General features: G+C 32.6%; 1 protein-coding gene across 1 annotated transcript in view; it reads left to right on the forward strand.

Moving 5' to 3' along the window:
- Positions 1–20443, forward strand: part of LOC140450847 (disintegrin and metalloproteinase domain-containing protein 10-like) — a 942961-nt gene that overhangs the window by 262618 nt on the left and 659900 nt on the right. The window contains exon 2 of the mRNA XM_072544529.1: positions 8164–8311. Within this exon, the coding sequence (XP_072400630.1) occupies positions 8164–8311 (148 nt within the window). The remainder of the gene's footprint in view (positions 1–8163; positions 8312–20443) is intronic.

A 20443-nucleotide genomic window follows, 5' to 3' on the forward strand; every position in this document is an offset into this window, starting at 1 on the left:
TTATAGGAATAAACCATAATTTTAATTACAAATGCTTTAAGTCTGAAATTGTGATCTCATCTTAAAAATCGTAAAATTTCTGAACAAAAACTTAAAAGAATAATATATTAATTTAGGTATCAAAAAGGGAGAAAGATGGAAGACGCTGGTTGGAGAAAACTGGAGAAGTCAGATGGTCAAAAAAGTGAACTATGAGATCAAAGAAATTTATAATAAGGAGAAAAAATCACAAAAACTAAAGCTGCAAACAAAGGACAAGTACAAAGAGAAGTATATATCAAATCATGGATGAAGTTTTAACTTATATTATAAGAATAAACCCCAATTTTTATTAGAATTACTTCTTCTTCTTCAATATATTCCTCGGAATATTTTTAATTGAAAGTTTATAAAATAAAGTAGTTACTACTTGTATAAAACGGAATTAAAGCAAAGACAGGGCAATGGAGAAAAGCTACTTAAAACAGATTTAAAGGGAAGTAGGTGTGTGTTGTGTGACATATTTCAATAAAACTAAAAGATAAGTTATAAATAAAAATAAATAAATCAAAATAAAATTGGGAATAAATCAAAAGCACAATTATAAGATAAATGCAATTAAAATAATCTTTGTAACAACCGGTTTTCTTTTAAAGAGGTTATGACAGCAATTTCTGTAATGAAATTGCGCAAAGCAGCAGGCTTAGATGATATTAGGACGGAACAGGAAAACAACTTTTGAAGAAAAACAATAAATCAAATATTGATTGTGATACTATCGTGCGTGAAATGTGTGCGAAATAGTTGCACTTTTCAACTCGTGCAATGTGCTAACTGAAAGCTTTTTGAATTAATGATAATATTTAACCCATCTCTGCTATTATTGATATTCGATTTAAAGTTAATATTCATGCCACCTTTTAACTTGTTCCTGTGGCGATGTTATACCTTCACCTGAGACAATGTTATGCCGTTGTGTAGGTCTTTACTTTCTGCATCACTTTAGAGTTCTTTTATAAGATGAAATTTTGAGATGAGAATTCCTGCTCCTGTTACAACATTACTCAAAGTGTGTTACTTTGATTTATGCATCATCTATTGGTCTGACGGAGTCTTAGTTCTGCTTTAAAATTGATTTAACACTATTTGTCAATTAGTTGTTTATAATTATTGCTGTTAATTTATTTATGGTATTCAGAAGTGTGATTCCTCTCTAGTTTTCGTAATATATTTTATCACACTTTTTTATCTTTCTTATAGGTACCTAAGTTTCCTTTTCCATTCTTTAGGGAACTTTTCCTTTCTCCTGGTCCTTTGCAAAAGCGGTTTGATTAGCTCTTTTTTTGTCCTTAGGTAAGCTTTTAACAACTCTGGTGAAATGTTGTTAGGGCCCGAAAGGGCATTACTAATCATTTACCAATTTTTGCCCTGTCTTTGTCGGTCCTTGGCTTGTAGTTCTTGTATGAATTTTATTTTCCTCTCGTTGTTTTGTAATTTTTTAACGCTGAACTTTTTTTCGTATTTTGAATCTAATGTCAAAGAAACATAATTTCAAAATAAAAAGTTACTTAAGGAGTAACATAATTTAGTAGCCTAACTAAAAACAGTTAACTCTGGCTTTGTGTTTTACTTTAATAGTACTTAGCTTCGGTTTTTATGGGCTCTAACAGTTACTAACTATAATATGAATTATTCCTACCAACATCAGCAGAAAGTATTCTTTCTGTTCTGTTTCTGAGATCGAAAAAAAAAAGAATGATGAAGAAAATGACCTATTTCTTCACCATTCTTGACCAATATTGTTGACCGCAGCTCGGAAAAGGGATACAGAAGATCTGCTAAACCATTCTCTCAGGTTCTTAAGCCATGATACTCCAGTCGTCAGAGACGAAAATGCTACTGGACCTCTAAAAATCATACGAACAAGCTGATCTTTGCAGAGAATATTAATTTTGGGACCACAAAAAAATTGGAAAAAATTTTACCACTTTTACCCCCGGGCTTCCCCCTAAAATCTTCCTCGCAGGGGGGTAAAAACGGAAAAAAATTGATTTACCAAGAATTTGTACACAGTAGAAAAAATGTTTCAAATAAAAAATGTAGCTGAGATAATTCTAAACAAAAATGTTTATAGGCATTTTTTGTGTAGAATGAACCGTTCTTTTAGAAACAACGTTTGAAGCGACCGTCGTTTTTGCATGTAAGTTACGCGCACAAAATCAATATTTAATAAAATTTGTATCATCTCGACGGTAAAAATTCGATATCTTGTGATTGAAGTGACCTACTGACAAAAATCAAGATGCGTTTTAAAGGTAAAAAGTTTAGCCTTCTTACGCTGTTTTTGTATTTTGCCACAAAAAACTCAGATTTTATACAGGTGTTAAATAAATAAACGTGGCTCGATTTTTGCCATTTTTTATTATTCTCACGAGATCAATACAATATATCCCTTTTATTGACTGGCCACTATGAAGTTTCGATTACTAGTGCCTAACCTTTCAAACCTATAGCATGAAATTTTAGTTTTGAGCTTTGGCAATAAATGTGAGGCATTTAAAATATGCTTAAAAAAGCTGGATTTAAACTTTTACACAACAAACAATCTAAAACATTTAAATCTTTTTTTTTTTTCAATTACGATAGTACGTTTTTTAAAAATACAAAACTTCTGCAATAAACTATATCCAAAACAGTCTTCTTAAATTCATTTACCGTGACGTGAAATTGTTTGTAATATAAAACATTAAATTCTGCGTTTTTTATTTATATTTAAAATGCCTCATATTTGATTCCGCGACTCAAAATTGAAATCTCATGTTATAGGTTTTAAAGACTGATCTCTAAAAATAAAAAGTGGTCAATGAAAGTGATCAATTTTATTGATCTCACGAGAATTTTAAAAAATGGCAAAAATCGCGATACGTTAATTTATTTAACACCTTTATAAAATTGACTATTCCCGGTAAAATACAATAACTGCGTATAAAAGCTACACTCTTTGCCTATAAAACGCATCTTGATTTTTGTCGATAGGACATTTAGATCAAAAGATATCGGATTTTACCGTCAAGCTGATACAAATTTGATTGAACATTGATTTCGCGCGCGTAACTGACATGCAAAATCGACGTTCAAGCGTTGTTTCTAGGAGAATTTAAAATGCCTCATATTTGATTCCGCGACTCAAAATTGAAATCTCATGTTATAGGTTTTAAAGACTGATCTCTAAAAATAAAAAGTGGTCAATGAAAGTGATCAATTTTATTGATCTCACGAGAATTTTAAAAAATGGCAAAAATCGCGATACGTTAATTTATTTAACACCTTTATAAAATTGACTATTCCCGGTAAAATACAATAACTGCGTATAAAAGCTACACTCTTTGCCTATAAAACGCATCTTGATTTTTGTCGATAGGACATTTAGATCAAAAGATATCGGATTTTACCGTCAAGCTGATACAAATTTGATTGAACATTGATTTCGCGCGCGTAACTGACATGCAAAATCGACGTTCAAGCGTTGTTTCTAGGAGAACGGTTAATTCTGCACAAAAAATGCTAATAAAGATTTTTGTTTAAAATTATCTCATCTACATTTTTTATTTGAAACGTTTTTTTCTACGGTGTACAGATTCTTGGTAAATCGATTTTTTTTGCGTTTTTACCCCGCTGCAAGGGGGATTTTAGAGGAAAGCACTGGGGTAAAAGTGATAAACTGTTTACATCTTTTTTGGGGTCCCAAAATTAATAAGTATTCTTTGCAAAACTCAGCTTGTTCGTATGATTTTGATTGGTCAACTCTCTGAAGACTGGACTATGACGTTCGTCTTCGACTTGGCCTTCTAACATGGCCCAAATATTCCAGTGTCCCATTTCCCATTTCCTTAATTGGTGTCATGTTGTTATGCTAATATGACAAGTTTTCCTTTTAGTAGAAATTATTTCTAATAATTGCTTAATCCAAAGTCGTATTTTTCGTTATTTATCCTTGATCTCAAAATTGTTTTGAAGCCATTTTCTTGTGACATGCTAATACAATTTATTATTTTTACTAGAAATAGCAACAATTTTATTTTAAAACAAGTTTATTTTGACGTTCGACTTCCACTTTCGAAATTATTACAAAATAAACTTATTTTAAACTAAAATTATGGCTTATTTTCAGTAAAACTTTTTTAAAGATCCTCGGCAGCTATATAATTTTTTAATTCAATCCATTAAAAATCTTTACTCTAGAATTCTTCCCTCTAGTCTAGATAAAGTTCTTTATCAATCAAAACATCTTCTTCAATTACCTCACATGTTTAGATGCTACGTAGACGTGGCCCTCTCTAAATGCATTTCCTGGTAAGATTATCAATCTTTCACGTGTATCTGGAATCCGAAATTGACCTTTCGCATTTACGTTCGGGGTAATGGAAGAACCGAATTACGTTCTAGAATCTATAAGTTTTGCTTGGGATGTTTCAGATGGTCAGTTGGCTTTAACAAAAATACAAGCAATTCAGGTTGTTATTTTATTGGGCAGGTAAAGTACGAAAGGAATTTATCAAATTTTCATTAATAACGTAATAGAAATTTATGAAATAAGTTCATAAACGGGTACTTTTTATGAAAGATAAGTCGAAAGCAGAAGCCGTCAAGCGAGTACGACAATTACCTAAGTGAAAGAAATATGTTGCTTAAAATGTTTTTTCTACAGTACTATTAATTTTTTTTTTCTTTCCCCTTGGCTTGGACAATTGTCATTCAGCCAGTCTCAATCAACATGAGCTTGATTAAATAATTTAAATATGTCAATTAGTAAAACATGATTAATATAATAGTATTAAATAAAATTCTAATAGATATTTGTGAGATTATAACAACATGTTACAGATCATAATTAATCTAGATTGAATAATGATTAAATTTACTAACCATCGCCATGCATTAAATAAATTTGTAACCGTCGTTTTTATGTAAAATTATCACAAACGTATTATTATTGAAAACGTTTTTGGTAATATTGAACCTAGTTCTTCTTCTACAGCTTTTTTCCATTATGAGTTCGCCGTTTTTGTCATCTATTTTGCCAGTCATTTTCTTTGAAGTCTCTATATATCATAGCATTTCCTATATACTTCTTGTAGCAGGTTTTGTCTTCTTCCCGGCGGGTAAAAACCCAATATTCTTTTAGATCGCCATATTTGTAATATTTGTACATGGTCTTACCACTGCAGAGCTCTGTTTCCAACTTTTTTGTAATTGAGCATTCTACTTCCATTCTGTTCCATATTTCCTTTGTTCTCATTCTATCCACTCTGGTGATTTTTCAACTATTATTAAATTACTAATTGATCTTAGGTTTCTACTATGTTCGATCCATGTGTATCTATGTATGTTCGTATGCTGAAATCTTGTATTGCTTATGACCAACTCGTTTTCTCGACATATTTTAATTAGATTAAAAATATCTTTTTTTTCCTTTTGCCTTATCTAATAAATCTTTTAGTGTGTTAAAAAATCTTTCTTTTCCCTTATCGTCACATTGCTAGTCATTGCATATACTCCAGAAATTATAGTTGGTTGTCCAAATATGTTCATCCTATTTTCCATTATTCGTTCGTTTACTACTGGTCATCTTGTATGTGTTCTCTCCATTTATTTTTATTAATATAGACTCCGCTCTTTCATATTTGGAGACTCTATTCCATATATTATGTGTATATTTCCCTATAATTTTCTCTTTTGGATCTTTTTTTTGTCTAGTCTTTTGATTTATGACAGTATTTCGTTTCGTTCCGTTGTGATTTCTTGTATATTCCACATTTCTATTCTTATAGTCCTATTTTTGTCTAATTCTTATATCTTTGTTTCCGTCAAAATCCCGAGGCTGTGTTGGATTGTTTTTTACATAATGATGTGTCCGAGTGTCCGGTAGTAGGTCCGGCGTCTCAACCCCCTATTCTTCGGAGAACCATTGTTCCTGCTCGTTTGTCAAAATCATCAAAATCTGGGGTCGGTATTAGTAAATGCATCCAGGGACTGAGGATCTGTACTGGGAGGGAAATAATAGGTTTGGATGGACTCAGGGTAGGATCATGGTTTCCCCTGTATGGTATTGGAAGATAAACCAAAGCTCGCGTAGGCAGGTTGTAACACTGCCGTGCTACAATGATATATACAAGGCCAGAATCGCTCGTTGTCGAAGAGTGTTGGGCGGGGTTTTCATAAACATATAGAAATTATATCGTATCTTAAATCCAAGCACAATTAGATAATATGAAATTATAATTTATTATTGGACGCCACCCCTGGTTTATCCTCGAAGGGGAAGAGCAAAAAAAAATTAAGATTTATTGAAAGTTTACAAGAAAACTACTCTTTATTATTTCTTAGTAATGAACAAAAAGAAAACATTAAAAGTTACGTCATCCCAAAGGGATACCAAATTATTATTTTATGTTTACATTATCATAAACAAAAAAAAAACTTTGTATCGTATTAAATTAAGAATTAGTTATAAAGAAAATGAATATATATATTAACCCCAAATTGCGAAATTTGTTTACATTAAAAATAATATAGTTATTTATCAACTATAAATAATAGAGAAAATAAACCTTTAAATAAAATTAGATCACTTCACTATATTTTCATTTTTTTGAGTTCATAATCATTTCTGTTGTCTTGAAAGTAGGTATAATAAAAATTGGTACAACCTTAATCTGCTCTGTTTCTTTTCTTATTTAATCAGTCACCAAATAAACCATTGATTCGGCTACATCCGATATCAAGCCATCACCATCCTAGATAAGAGGGGTTAGGTATTCCATAAAAAGATACCGCTACTGGGCCATGATCTGGAATAACTCCATACCAATACTATCTTGAGACAAGTATTAGAAATAAGTCAGCATTATAGCCTCTCCAATAAGGGTCTAAAAAAATAAATATCTATCTGAAATATGGACAAGAAAAGGATTTATTAGCTCACCTCTAAATTGAGACCCACTTTGGAAACACGTCTTAACGATTGGACGGTCTTAACAGAAAAGAGCGAAACGCTATTCTTGCGCTCTCTGGAAATTGGGCGTGAGTGACAAGTTGATGAATAGGCTCATCTACCGGATATATTTGGGAATTACAGAAGAATCCTTGAGTCGGCTACAGGTAGGTACTTGACAGATAGATGGGGTTACTAGTTTTATTTAAAAAAAAAATAATCGAAATTTATAATGATTTTCTTTTAAATCCTTTGAAACGGTTACAAGGTGCGCATTCCTAATGTATATCTGTCACCTATCAGGATCATAGATGAGTATCTACCCGTTACCATATTAAACCATCATCAGTAAAACTTAATACGGGTGCAGCCATAAAAATTATGGATTTAGAAACACTCAATTTGCATTGTAATCCTTGTAATAAATTTAGTCCTTAGTAATCCTTATTTAATTATAAACAAAATATTGTAAAATATTTTTGAAAAAGAGATATCCCTGTAGGTACGTTAACCGTACAACGGATAGAAGGGTTCAAACAGAGTTTGAAGTCGACAACATTATTTGCCAGTTTACTCTATTTTCGCAATATTTAAGATATACTAACTCTTAGAAATATTAAATCCATTAAAAGAAAAAGGAAATAAAGATGCGCCAAGTGTACAAAGTCATGAAACAGTTCGATACAGTCAGTATTTTCTTTTTAATGATGATCAATGTATTACGACAAAATATATAGCACATAAATATGTTCTGCAATTTAGTGGTGTGAGAAGTGAAGCTTAGAAACAAATATCCAAAATACAGTCCATAGGTATATGTATACGGTGATTTAGAAATTGAGAAGTAATAATTAAATAGATAAAAGAATACAAATAATTAAATAGATAAAAGAATACAAAATCTTAAAATGAAGAAGCAAAATTTCAGTAAAGAAAGATGACAAGATGCATAATAAAAATAATACAGTATACAATTTTCACTGCTATATTCATGCTTTTTAAATAATAATATTAAAAAATGACAAAAATATTAACTCTTCGTTTTTCAAGGATTAGTACAATGGTAATTCTAATGTTGGTGATCCTTAATATACAACAGGTACTTTTATTTATGAAATAATATAAAAATATATTTAACTAGATACCAACTAATTTTTTTGTTATACTAAACAACGCTTTTTTGGTTACAGATTTCAACTTGAATTCGTGGATTCGGCACTACGAGCCGGCGCAGTACGATCCGCAATCGTTAGTTTCGCAACATATACGCGTTCGAAGAAGTTCGGGAAGCGAGAGAGGCCGATATCCACTTCGGTTAGACATACGAGGGCATAACAGGTAGGTCTAAATATTGCTATAAATCAGATATATAGGGTTTTTGATAAATACTACGTAATATTAAACGTTATTAAATGTAATGTTAAAAATTTTACGAAAAATCTAAAATATAATAATATAGGGTGATCAGTTAAAAAAATGGATAATGACTTCTTATATAATCCGAAAGTGATTGCATGCTCCTAATATTTCAGATCTATAAAAGTGCAACTCAAATTCATTTACTTTTACAGATAAGTCCAATGTGCTGTCTACGTGTAACACCTGTATATTACTCTTAATTCTTGAAGAATATCTTCACCGTATGTGCGAAATAATTCCCTTAGCAACACATACAGTTTATCACTGTAATATTTTATTAATTTATTTGCAATATCCTAAAATGTATAACTAATTTTTCTCCAAGGCCGCCTCATTTTCCGTTTTTGTAAAACGTCTCGCGTATCATCATCTTAATTGGAAACCTAATACAAGACTTTAGTCCTTGTTAGCTATTTACATGGCTTAAATAACAATCATCAATCTCCTGTTTGGTTGTCATCCTTTTTCCACAATCTCGCAGGAGATTAACAGAGAGGGATTTTAGATTTTGCGTTTTCTCGTTTAAGCTTATAACTTAAATTTCCGGGGGCGTAGGAAGATTTTCTAGTCGATAAATATGTTTAAATTGATCAAAAAACGAATAGACCGTCGGATTTCAATACGAAGTTCAACCACGATTTTATTCCTTTTACCTTTTTAAGTACCTACTGAAAATATCGTACGAGATAAGCAAAAAAAAACGGAAATTTAAAACGGAGTTGAAACGGGTTCTTTTTTCTAAAAATCGAATTTTCCTTATTTTCCGCAACTTTTCCATGGCAAATTTTTGTTTTCACGACATGACATTATGGCTTTTTTGCAGGTTTCTTATCGTGAAAACTAACAAACTTTTAGGTATAATGAAGGACGGAATCACGGACACTGACTTATTAACATTACATATTTATACAGTTTTTTATTTTTAAAATATTCCATTTTGTTTATGTAATTTCGAATAATTTCGTATCTTTTATTTATAATTGCTACTCATTTCCACATCAAAAGCTAGATCCCTCTTCAACCTGATGGGGGCCTTCTTCAAGAGCCACAACCTCTCTCTTGCTATAAAAGTAAGAATGCTGCGATGCTACGTCTAATCTGTTCTTTTTTATGGCGTTGATTCGTGGACCTTGAACGAAGATATGTGCAGAAAATTGGAAGCATTTGAGATGTGGCTGTATCAGAGAATACTTAAAATCCCGTGGACTGACCGAGTCATCAATGAGGAGGTTCTCAGAAGAATGAAGGAGAACCGAGAGGTACTGACCACCATAAAATCTCGAAAGTTACAGTACTTTGGACACATTATGCGAAATGAATCCAGATATGCCCTTCTATAAGCCATCCTGCTAGGAAAAATATTTAGACAACGGGGTCCAGGAATTACGTGATGGATTTTTCAGACCTGTCGAGAGTTCATCCAAAAATGCTTGTCTTGATGAGGTGACTGACTTATCAATCCATGTTTTTCATTTAGTATGACCGGCGTTAATCCAAGTCTCATCTAAATAATATATTTTACGATTGCCATTCCTATAATCTTTTATCTGCCTTAAAAATTCTCTTGTCCAGATTACAAGGTCATATCTGTCTGTAAGCATAGTGTTCCTGCCACGTTTTTCAAATTTGAATTGAAGTTTTTTCAAAAGCTTGTAAAAAGTAGTACGTTTGAAATCAGGTAGATTGGGTCGTCGTTGACCTGTTGTAGAACTCTATCTATCGTGGGAATTTCATTTCTAAAAAAGAATTGATGCACTATTCTTCTTATCGCTCTAATAACTTTAAACACAGAACTATCCGATACTCCAACTTTATCGGCTACTCTTTTCTCAACAGCGGACAATATTAACGCCAGATTTTCTTTTAACTCGTGTTTATACACGTTTAAAATTATTTCTTTAACGTTTACGCTTAAATGGTCTTTTTTCAATCTCTTTTTGGGGGGGGAGTTAAAGGTATGTTTACGAGTTCATCGGCAGAATCCGTGTCCGACATATTAATTTGTTTTAGTGACTGTGTATACAAACTTGCAAAATATTACATACAGGCTAATATTCTAATAAAATATTAGATAATAGATAATTGAACAGATATATTAAAAAGGTCAATACTCAAAATCTTTATTTTCAAGGTGTTACAGAAGCGACCGATTTCGAGGCTTACAATATTTGCCTCATCCTCAGGCAAAGCAAAAAGTTTGTTTTGTTAAAAAACAATAATATAGATATCGGCAATAAGAAGTTTTCCGCTTACATCCAGGGTACTGTCTGTCTTCATCTTTTCCTTTATGACTCTATCTATTGTAGCGAGCTGATATGTTGATCATTATATATGTTGTTGTTGTCAAAGTTTTTTTTATTATTAAAAAGGTAGGATTATCTTCTGGTTTGTAACAAAATTAAAAGTAGTTAAAGACAAATACACATACAGTATAAGCTGCCACATCCGGACTTTATATAGTTTGAAAAATTGTGGAAGATGGAAAATCACATATTATGCAGTATTATGTCCTTTTTTGTTGTTTTTTTCACAGGTTCTTACAAGGTAAAGACCTAAAGCTCTTTACTTAGTAAGACCTTTTATACCTTTTAGTTACATACGTATATAATGATCTACATATCACCTCACTACAATGATAGTGTCATAAGGAAAATATGAAGACAGACAGTACCCTGGATGTAAGCGGAAAACTTCTTATTGGCGATATCTATATTATTGGTTTTTAACAAAACAATCTCTTTGCTGGGCCTGAGGATGAGGCAAATATTGAAAGCCTCGAAACTGATCGCTTCTGTAAAACTTTGAAAGTAAATAGTAGATTGTGAGTATTGACCTTTTTAATATATCTTTTCAATTATGGACTGACACTTGCAACCCTTTTATCATCATAACAATTATTATAATAGAGTCAAAATAATATTAAATTTACTTACTTCAGTTGAGAGAAAACAGCAAACACCTTAAAAATGTTCACAGTTCTAAGTTTATTTAAATAACACTATAATTATATCAACACACACACACACACACATATATATATATATATATATATATATATATATATATATATATATATATATATATATATATATATATATAGCTATTAAAAGTAAAAATTATATTTATATAATTAAATTCAACAGACATAAATGTGATTCGTAAGGATTACTGAATCCAGATCTGTTAAAACTGCAAATTATGCGTCTTTGTTTAGATATTTAGAGGTGTAGATTGTCGTTACTTGTGAGTTTCTACTTGTTACTTTTGATACGCTTTTGTATATGATCAGTTACAGTATAAGTGATTTTGTAACAAGGAGATACCTCTTCAGCATCTCTAGATTTTGGGAATGAATATATCACGCGTCCGTAGTGTTGATATTCTACTTTTCTGTTAGGCGAATATAATATAGGTCGTAGTTAATGACACCAGTAACGCTTTTAACAAAATTTTTAAAAATGGAAACAATACTACACTACATATTCGTAAAATGGCATAGGGGAGAAAATAGTCGACATGCGATTTTCTTGAGAAAAAATTTTTTATATTTTAATGCAGATTTCCCTAGGAAATTTGACAGTTTTCACATATTTCCTCTCCTTGATTTCGTTTTTCAGTACTCTCAAAGGCATAAGAAATAATATCGTGACTAAATTTCCATTAAAATTCGACGATCTAAAACATTTTCAAATAAGTTGAAGTAAGAGTTGTCAAGTATAGCAAGGCATTCAAGTCATAATATCGACGAAATCATAATTATAGAATTTGAAATTAATCGGTATAAAGATAGTTATTGTTTTCTTTTTATTCTCGTAATATTAATTAACTGCTTTTTTAGGATAGTTTAATTTGAACAATTTAATGAGGCAAGTTGTAATAGACGTTATATACAGAGAAGAAAAATAAAGGAAGAAGATATCTAAAAAAAAATAAATAAAAAGCTGTAAATTAACAGCGACTGAAATAAAAACAGTATCAACAAAAATGGAAAGAGCATTTTAAAATGAATAAAAACCAAGTTGCCGAATATTAATTAATTTTTTAGTAGTTGTATTTTAGTATTTTATTGCTGAATATGGACTTTTCTGGAGAGCCGTTTGCTGACCAGCTTATTTAAAATTGAATTATTTGTCCTGTTTCTTCTCCAGCAGAACATTTTCGTGAAGTCTATCTTTCTTTTTTTGGTTTGTCTTCCAAAGGGTCCAAGAATCATATCTGTTTGTCAGTATTGAAAATATACTCAGTGACATTAAAAGTGTTACACCCAGAAGGAATAATTTCTTAAACTGAATTTTTTGGCAACATGGTAGATTTACATCAAGAATGAAACGATAACGTTGTCAAGAATTTTTTTTAACAAGTAATCAAAAAAAAAATTAATAATGTGTTTGGCGACCCCGTAGCTGAATACACTCCTGTATACATCTAGGCATTGACAAAATAAGATGATCGATGTCTGCTTGTGGCACCTCGTTCCAAGCAACTTGAACTTTATGTATTAACTGTGCGAGAGTCTGTGGAGGATGGTACAAAGTGGACAGTCTCCTTCCCATCGTATCCCATACATGTTCGATAGGATTTAAATCCAGACCACGGGGTGGCCACGGCAAAACATTAACGCCAGCTTCTTGGAGAAAGTCCATAGTTTGACGAGCAATATGGGGATGCGCGTTCTCTTGCTGAAAAAGGACGTCTCGACGGCCGTCGAGATACGGCAGTAAAGTGGTTTGTAAGATGTCATCAACATAACGCGCAGCTGTCATATTGCCTCGAATAAACACAAATGGTGATCGGCTGTCATAGGCAATAGCCTCCCAAACCATTACTCCAACTGTCCTGTGTACATGTCTCTCAACAGCAAACCGGATATCTTGTCGCTCTCCACGGCGGCGTCTTACTATCCTACTACCATCATGCGTTCCTAAACAGCATCTTGATTCACCGCTGAATGCTACATTACGCCATTCTGCCACCCAATGCTGCCGTTCTCTGCACAAATTCAAACGTTGATGACAGTGATCCGCAGTCAAAGGAAGCACTAGTCGTGGACGGAATGTAACCAGTCCAAAGGCTCGATTGCGACGATATATTGTACGCATACTAACAGGTCTACCTACTACTCCAAACCATTGGTCAGCAATTTGACGCGTAGTAGCATAACGGTCTCGCAGAGCAAGTAATCTAAAGCGCCTATCTTGACTCTCTGTGGTACGCCTCGGTTGACTAGTAGGTCTTCTTCTTGTTTCTCTACCTTAGTTTGTCCACACACAACAACCACGCATAACCGTCATTGCCGTACAATTTACGCGACGGCCTATTTCGCGATACGACAAACCCATATCTCTATACGCAATAATTCTGCCCCTGTCAAAATCGCTTACATAGTGGTAATTTTGATGTCTTCGAACTCGAGGCATTTTCTTACACTAAATACAATTAGACTGAGGAATAATAACTAAAAATTTCTATACAAACCGGTTTTTACAAATCGGTATCTTCACAAAAAAAGTTAAAGGTAAAACTTTATTTTTACCAAAAGTAGAAAAGATAAAACATTAACATTGTTATAATAGCATGTTTTAAATGCTTTTATTCTGTTGCCAAAAAATTAAGTTCAAGAATTTATTCTTTCTAGGTGTAACACTTCTAATGTCACTGAGTATATTAAGCAGTTGGTCAACCTCATTTTTAGAGTGTCCTTTCATATTTTGGCCATCTTTTCTACGGCGACTTTTGCTAGATCACATCTACGTTTTATTTCTTCCTATAATGATCTTGTGTTTGTGATTAATAATACCAGATATAAGTATGAGGTCACAACGGTCAATCGTGGTTATGTAATCGTGGGCTGATTGTAATGTGGTCTATACACTTTCATGATCTTTGTCTTTAATATGTTAAACTGCAGACCAAATATTTGACTTTTATTTTCAATCAGGTATGAGATCAAATAACCCTTCTTGACTATTTGCAAGAAGTGCTGTATCATCTGCAAAACGTATGCTGTTTATTTTTCAGCCATTTATTGAGATGCTCTTTTCCCATGATTTAAGCCCTCTTGTCATATGATGCTCCTCATATTTATTAAATAATTGTGGAGGCAGTCTATATTCTGGTCTTACCCCTTGTTCTGGATAGAATTGATGTGATGATGAGAGTGTGTCAAGCACTTTAACTTTTGTAACAATGGCATCGCCAGCTCTAGCCGCTGGCTTGCCACCTCTATACGCATGCACTCCTACCGTTGCCTACCACTACCATTCGATGAGCTCTTTAGATGTGACACCGGCAAAGATAAAAACAGCGTAGATATTAGCAGAAAACTCCAACCTGGACCTTTAGGTATTGACGAAAGACCAACCGCGCCGGAAGTTCAAGCTAGAGTACTGATCTGGTAAGAGCTCCTAACCAGGGTCTTGGAGTATTTGTCTAAGGCCACATTATCCTACCCGTCGGTAAACAAGTATTGAATGGTCCCTTTCCATTTCTCGTCCGTATGAACAGTGATCGCTTCGGCTACCTCTAACCTAGACTAAATATTGATTAGTCTTGTTATACGTCATTCTCATCCGTTTTCTTGATGTTTGGATACTGACCAATACATTGGTTACCTCTAACCTAGACTAAATATTGAATGGTTTTGTTATACGTCATTCTCATCCGTTTTCTTGATGTTTGGATACTGACCAATACATTGTCCTGCTATTTCAACTTTTCTAGCATCCTAGTAATTAATTTTATTTTATTATTTATTTTGAATATATTTTTATTTAGAGTAAACTTGTGTTTTACTGAGTCTGGTGTCACAGCTACGCGTCACACTTTTCCAGTAATGTGTTCGTATAGTACAGTTATGAGGAAATTAAGTGTTATGGTACGCCTACTTCTCCTAATATCTGCCATAAGTGTTGCTATATGACCCTGTCGTACGCTTTGCGATAATCTATAAAACGATGTAAAGTGGAATATTGAATTTCCCAGATTTTTCTGTTATTTGTTCAGAAGTGTTCTCGGTACTTCTGCCTTGGTAAATCTACTTTACTCTCGGAGTATTTTTCTTTAGAGGAAAGTTTTCAGTCTCACATTTATGACATGTATTATTTTGCTGGTATGTGAGATATGGAATATGGTTCTATAAATGTCGCATTTACGTAAGCTGCCTTTTTATATATTTCGGTTACTCTAGATGTTGTCCAGTCGTCAGGCCAGTATTTGGAATGCCATATTTTGTTATAGAGCAGTTAAAGCAATTTTATTCTGGTTCTGCCGCATCCCGCAATTCGATCTACACCTCTTTCAATCGCTGCATTTATCCCCATTTATGGCTCTATCTCTCACTATTTCTCCGATTCCTTCTCTTTATTCTAATGTTGGTGTTTCTCTCATTCTTCTGTTCCATGTTACATACTTTAAGGGCTTTTAAAATAAAATTGTGATTAATTCCCAATAAAAATAAAGTAAATTAATTGAAACGTCACAAGAAAATAGCTTTAGAACATTGCATCTGTTGTGATTTCGCATGAGATGGTTTAGATATTGTTATATTATTTTAGTGTTAAAATTTTTAATAAGCCTTCCTTATTGACCACAAGGAGTTTTGAATATCCATCTGTATAGAGACATTTAAAAAGGCTTAATTTTTTGTAGAGGCAAAAGGCAGTCTGGCGCTGAAAAACAAAAAAGGTTTTAAGTAGCTGAACTTTCATCTTGTATTAAGGTCATAACTGCGACATCCTACAAAAGGACGATCTTCAGTTTTCTATTCTACATCTGATATCCAAAGAATGGTCACATTTGACATTTATTGTTGTACCTAAATGTATATATCTCTTCGTTCTCTCAATAATATATATATATATATATATATATATATATATATATATATATATATATATATATATATATATATATATATATATATATATATATATATATTAGGGATTCTACAGTATTCACTGCCTTCCCTCGCTCAACCGTTTCCATCTCTCTCTGTTGTTCCATTCTCCATCGTTTAGGCCTCTCTTACTCATGGCGTCGTCTACTTCGTTCCTCCAGGATTTTCGGGGTCGTCCTCTTTTCCTCCTTCCTATGGGGGTCCATTCGGTTATTCTCTTCATCCATCTGCTGTCGCTAGTTCTTCTTACATGTCCATGTATGTTTCTATTGATGTTCTTTGCTTTATTTCGTCATTACTTCTCCTATCCATTCTTGTTACTCTGCAGCATCTTGGCAGGCATTCCAACTCTGTTGCTACTATCTTACTGCTGTTTTTCTTGTTTATGATCCAATTTTCAGCCCCATATGTCATAATACTTCGCACTAATGTTTTATAAATCTGTGTTTTTGTCTTCATATTTAGGTGTCTATCCCACCATACTGAGTTAAGTTGTCGAATTGCTGTTCTTGTTTGTCCTAATCTTTGTGTAATTTCTTCCTCTGGTGTTGCCTTTTTCGTGATTATAAACCCCAGGTATTTGAATTTATCCTTTCCTTTGATTGTTACGTTGTCATCAATCTGTAGATCTTCTATGTCTTCTTCACTTGTAGATAGGTACTCTGTTTTCGCGAGGTTAATATCTAGGCCAGCCTTGGTATATTCTTCTTGTAGTTTCTCTCTCAATAATTTTCTTACTAATAGAAAATCTAAACTGAATGAAAAATCGATTAAAATTCTGCATTTAATATTTTTATAAAACGTTAAATTTAAACATACAACCAATTTAGTCCTGTCCTGAGCTATCTTATGCCAGAATTCCGTATAAAAAGAAACCGCGACAAACAAAGAAATTGCCCAGTCATCCAAACTGTCACATTTGCTGTGGAATTTATTAAATTAAAATTTATCACATCTTATTTTGACAAATTATGCCGTAGGGGTAAAATTTTCCTCTCTGTTCATACCATAACGTTTTAGATGGTACATTAATTTTTAAGATTGTTCTTTACTGATTTAATACTACGGATTTTAAATTTTTTTCTGAGGAGACTTTGAGTATTTTCATTAAAAACATTAGTAACGTCTTTTTAGCAACAGCGGAATACCTATATAAAAAAAAAAATAAAAAATATTATAACAAATATTTTTTTACAATTAAAAATGGACCTTTGACCAGGTAGTCATAGCACTGATTTTTTTTGGAAATAAGATACAAATTTTATTCACAATAAACCAATATATTGGTTTTTTGTGAATATATTCCATATATTGGAATATGATAGGTAGTAAATTTATAGCAGGTGGTAAACGCAATGCCAAGAACACACATTGGCTTCGAGACTTCTTCTTCTTCTTCTTCGTCTAGCCATTCACGTCCACATCTGAACATAAGCCTCTTCAAGTCTTCCTTTCCATTGTTTTTTATTGTACGCTACTTGTAGCCAATTTTTCCCGGCTTCGAGACTAAACAAGATAAATGGAAGAAACTGCTAGCAGAAGTTGAAAATAGCAGATGTGGAAAGTCATCCCAAAATTCTACTTACTTGTCACAGGAGTCAAACACAATTTTAAATCTCATTGTCTGTAAAAATATCTCTACAAATTTTCTTCGTATATTTACCTAGTGTTTTACAGTGCTCGCGTAACATATGGAAACATACAGATATCTGTTACCCACCGTATGATATAGTATAAAAGTGTTGGTTATGTATATTAGATGGACCAGCGATTTGAAATTTTATATTTTAAACCTTGCCAAGTGTACAGTTTCTGCGATCTACGGATAATATGCCTATGTTTAAATGCATATCTTACAATCTTAGAAATTAGGAAAATTATTTTTATTTTGTAATTATATTGCTGTATAATCTGAAAGCACCTAAAGAAAAAAAAAATAAGGATGGTGTTCAATATGACCACATTGTCTTTGGAAATAGAAATTCATTCTGAATAAAAAATCATTTACGACTTTGCTAATCGTTTCCGGAGAAATTATTGCTATTTCTTCTGTAATTCTGTCTTTCAGTTCTTGGATACTCTGCGACAGATTTACATACACTTTGTTTTTTAAAGTAACCCATAAAACTAATCTTCTGCTTCTTCTTTTTATATAGACATGACTGTTTGCCTTAAGTAAGTTGTCGTTCCATCGTTTTTGAGGTCTTTCCTTATCCTATTGGGAACCACCTATTGGCATCTTTACTGCTGTGTTTGTTGTTATTCGCCTTATATGATACATCCATTCTACTTCTCTATCTCTTACCCAATGTTTCATGTTCTTCACCTTGCATATACGTTGTATATCTGTACTTCTAGCTCTGCCCGATATAAGTCAAGTCAGATATTTTTCTGTATTGTTTCATTCAATTAACTTACTGCTCCATTTGCTCTATTCACTTGATCTTTCACTTCTGTTTCGAGTTTTCTGTAGCTAGATAATGTGATGCCTAGATATTTAAACTTCACGACTTTTTCTTTTATGCGACCTTCCAGTGTCCTCCGGAGGCGTGTCAGCCGGAAGCTGACAGCCGCGCCGGACGCATCAAGGAATTTGGATATCGGTCAAAATACTTGGGAATTCCAAGTTTGGCCAAATCCAAATTTCTAATTGATTCGATGCAGGGAAATTCCACTTTCGCTACGTAAAACAAAGTATTTGTTTTACATAAAAGCAGGTAGATTTTCTCTCATCGATCAGTCGGGCTTGCCTCTTCTACTGTAGACCTAGTCGGTGCTATTATTGTTCCAACTAAGTTATTGTTTTATTTCTGATTTTCTGTATACCTTTTTATTTTAGCATTATTGTATATTCAGACCTTTTCAGGTTAGGATATTACATTGATCTATATTTGTTCATGTACTGATTGTTATTTTTCTTGTATTTTGTGTCTAAGTTGTTCTTCCGTAAGTTAAGAACACTTAGAAATATTTATCTTGCTTTTTTCTATTTTATATTTTGATTTGTACTTTGTCTAAGTAGTTTTTTCCGGTAAGTCAAAGAACTCTTAGAAATATTTTCATAATCGTTGTTGCATTATTATTTCCGATATTTTATCTAAGATATTTTCTTTCTTAAGTTAAGAAAATACTTAATACATTTGTTTCTTTCATTTTCTATTTTATGCTAAGTTTATGCAATTTATGCTATTTTATGCTAAGTTGTTTCTTCCGTAAGTCCAGAAACACTTATAAATATTTGTGCATTTATTTTACTATATTTGATTCTCTTGTTTATTTTCTGTTGTAAATTGTTTCTTCCGTAAGTCAAGAAACACTTAGATATATTTCTATAATCAGTTTCATTTTTGCATTTCTCGTTTTATATTTTGAGTATTTTATTTTTCCACTCTAAGTCGTTTCTTCCGTAAGTCAAGAAACACTTAGAAATATTTCCATATTTTACTCTCACATTTACATATTTCATTTATCTATATTTCTATCCTAAGTTGTTTCTTCCGTAAGTCAAGGAACACTTAGAAACATTTTTCTTTGCATTATATTTTTATACCATTTAATTTACTTGTTTACTAAGTTATTCCTTCCGTAAGTCAAGGAATACTTAGATCATTTTTACCTATCTGTTTTCCATTTTTGCTCTGTTACTTTGTAACTGTTCCTTGGAACCGGTACCTATAACAGATATTTGTCACTGGAACTGTTATTTATAACAGCGGTGGTATTTAACCTTTCTACCAGCGACAAACCAAAGATGGTGAATACCCGATCCAATTCCGGGGATATGAAGAAGCCCGAAGAGCCGGCGATGGGTCCTACAGACCCAAATGCCCCCTCTCGGCAACACCAGCTCCAATTTACATCTTAGTAGATTTGCTGTTATAATCATGCATTTGGTCTATTTTTGGGAACATGTTAAATTTTCGGCGGTTATATTAAATTGTGCAGCATACGTTGTAAGCCATCTTCACTTTGAAAGAGTTTTATTTCGTCGTCTACATAGCAGATTATTTTAAGTAGTTTTTCTCCCATTTGGTATCCTTTTTTAGTTCTTACTTTCTTTATTATTTTATCCATAATAACATTGAACAATAGAGGACTTAGGGAATTTCCCTGTCTTATTCTATTGTCAGGCTGTACAGGCAGTACATTCACAGCTG

This window comes from Diabrotica undecimpunctata, chromosome 1 (assembly GCF_040954645.1).
Source record: "Diabrotica undecimpunctata isolate CICGRU chromosome 1, icDiaUnde3, whole genome shotgun sequence".
In the NCBI taxonomy this organism is placed as follows: Eukaryota; Metazoa; Arthropoda; class Insecta; order Coleoptera; family Chrysomelidae; genus Diabrotica; species Diabrotica undecimpunctata.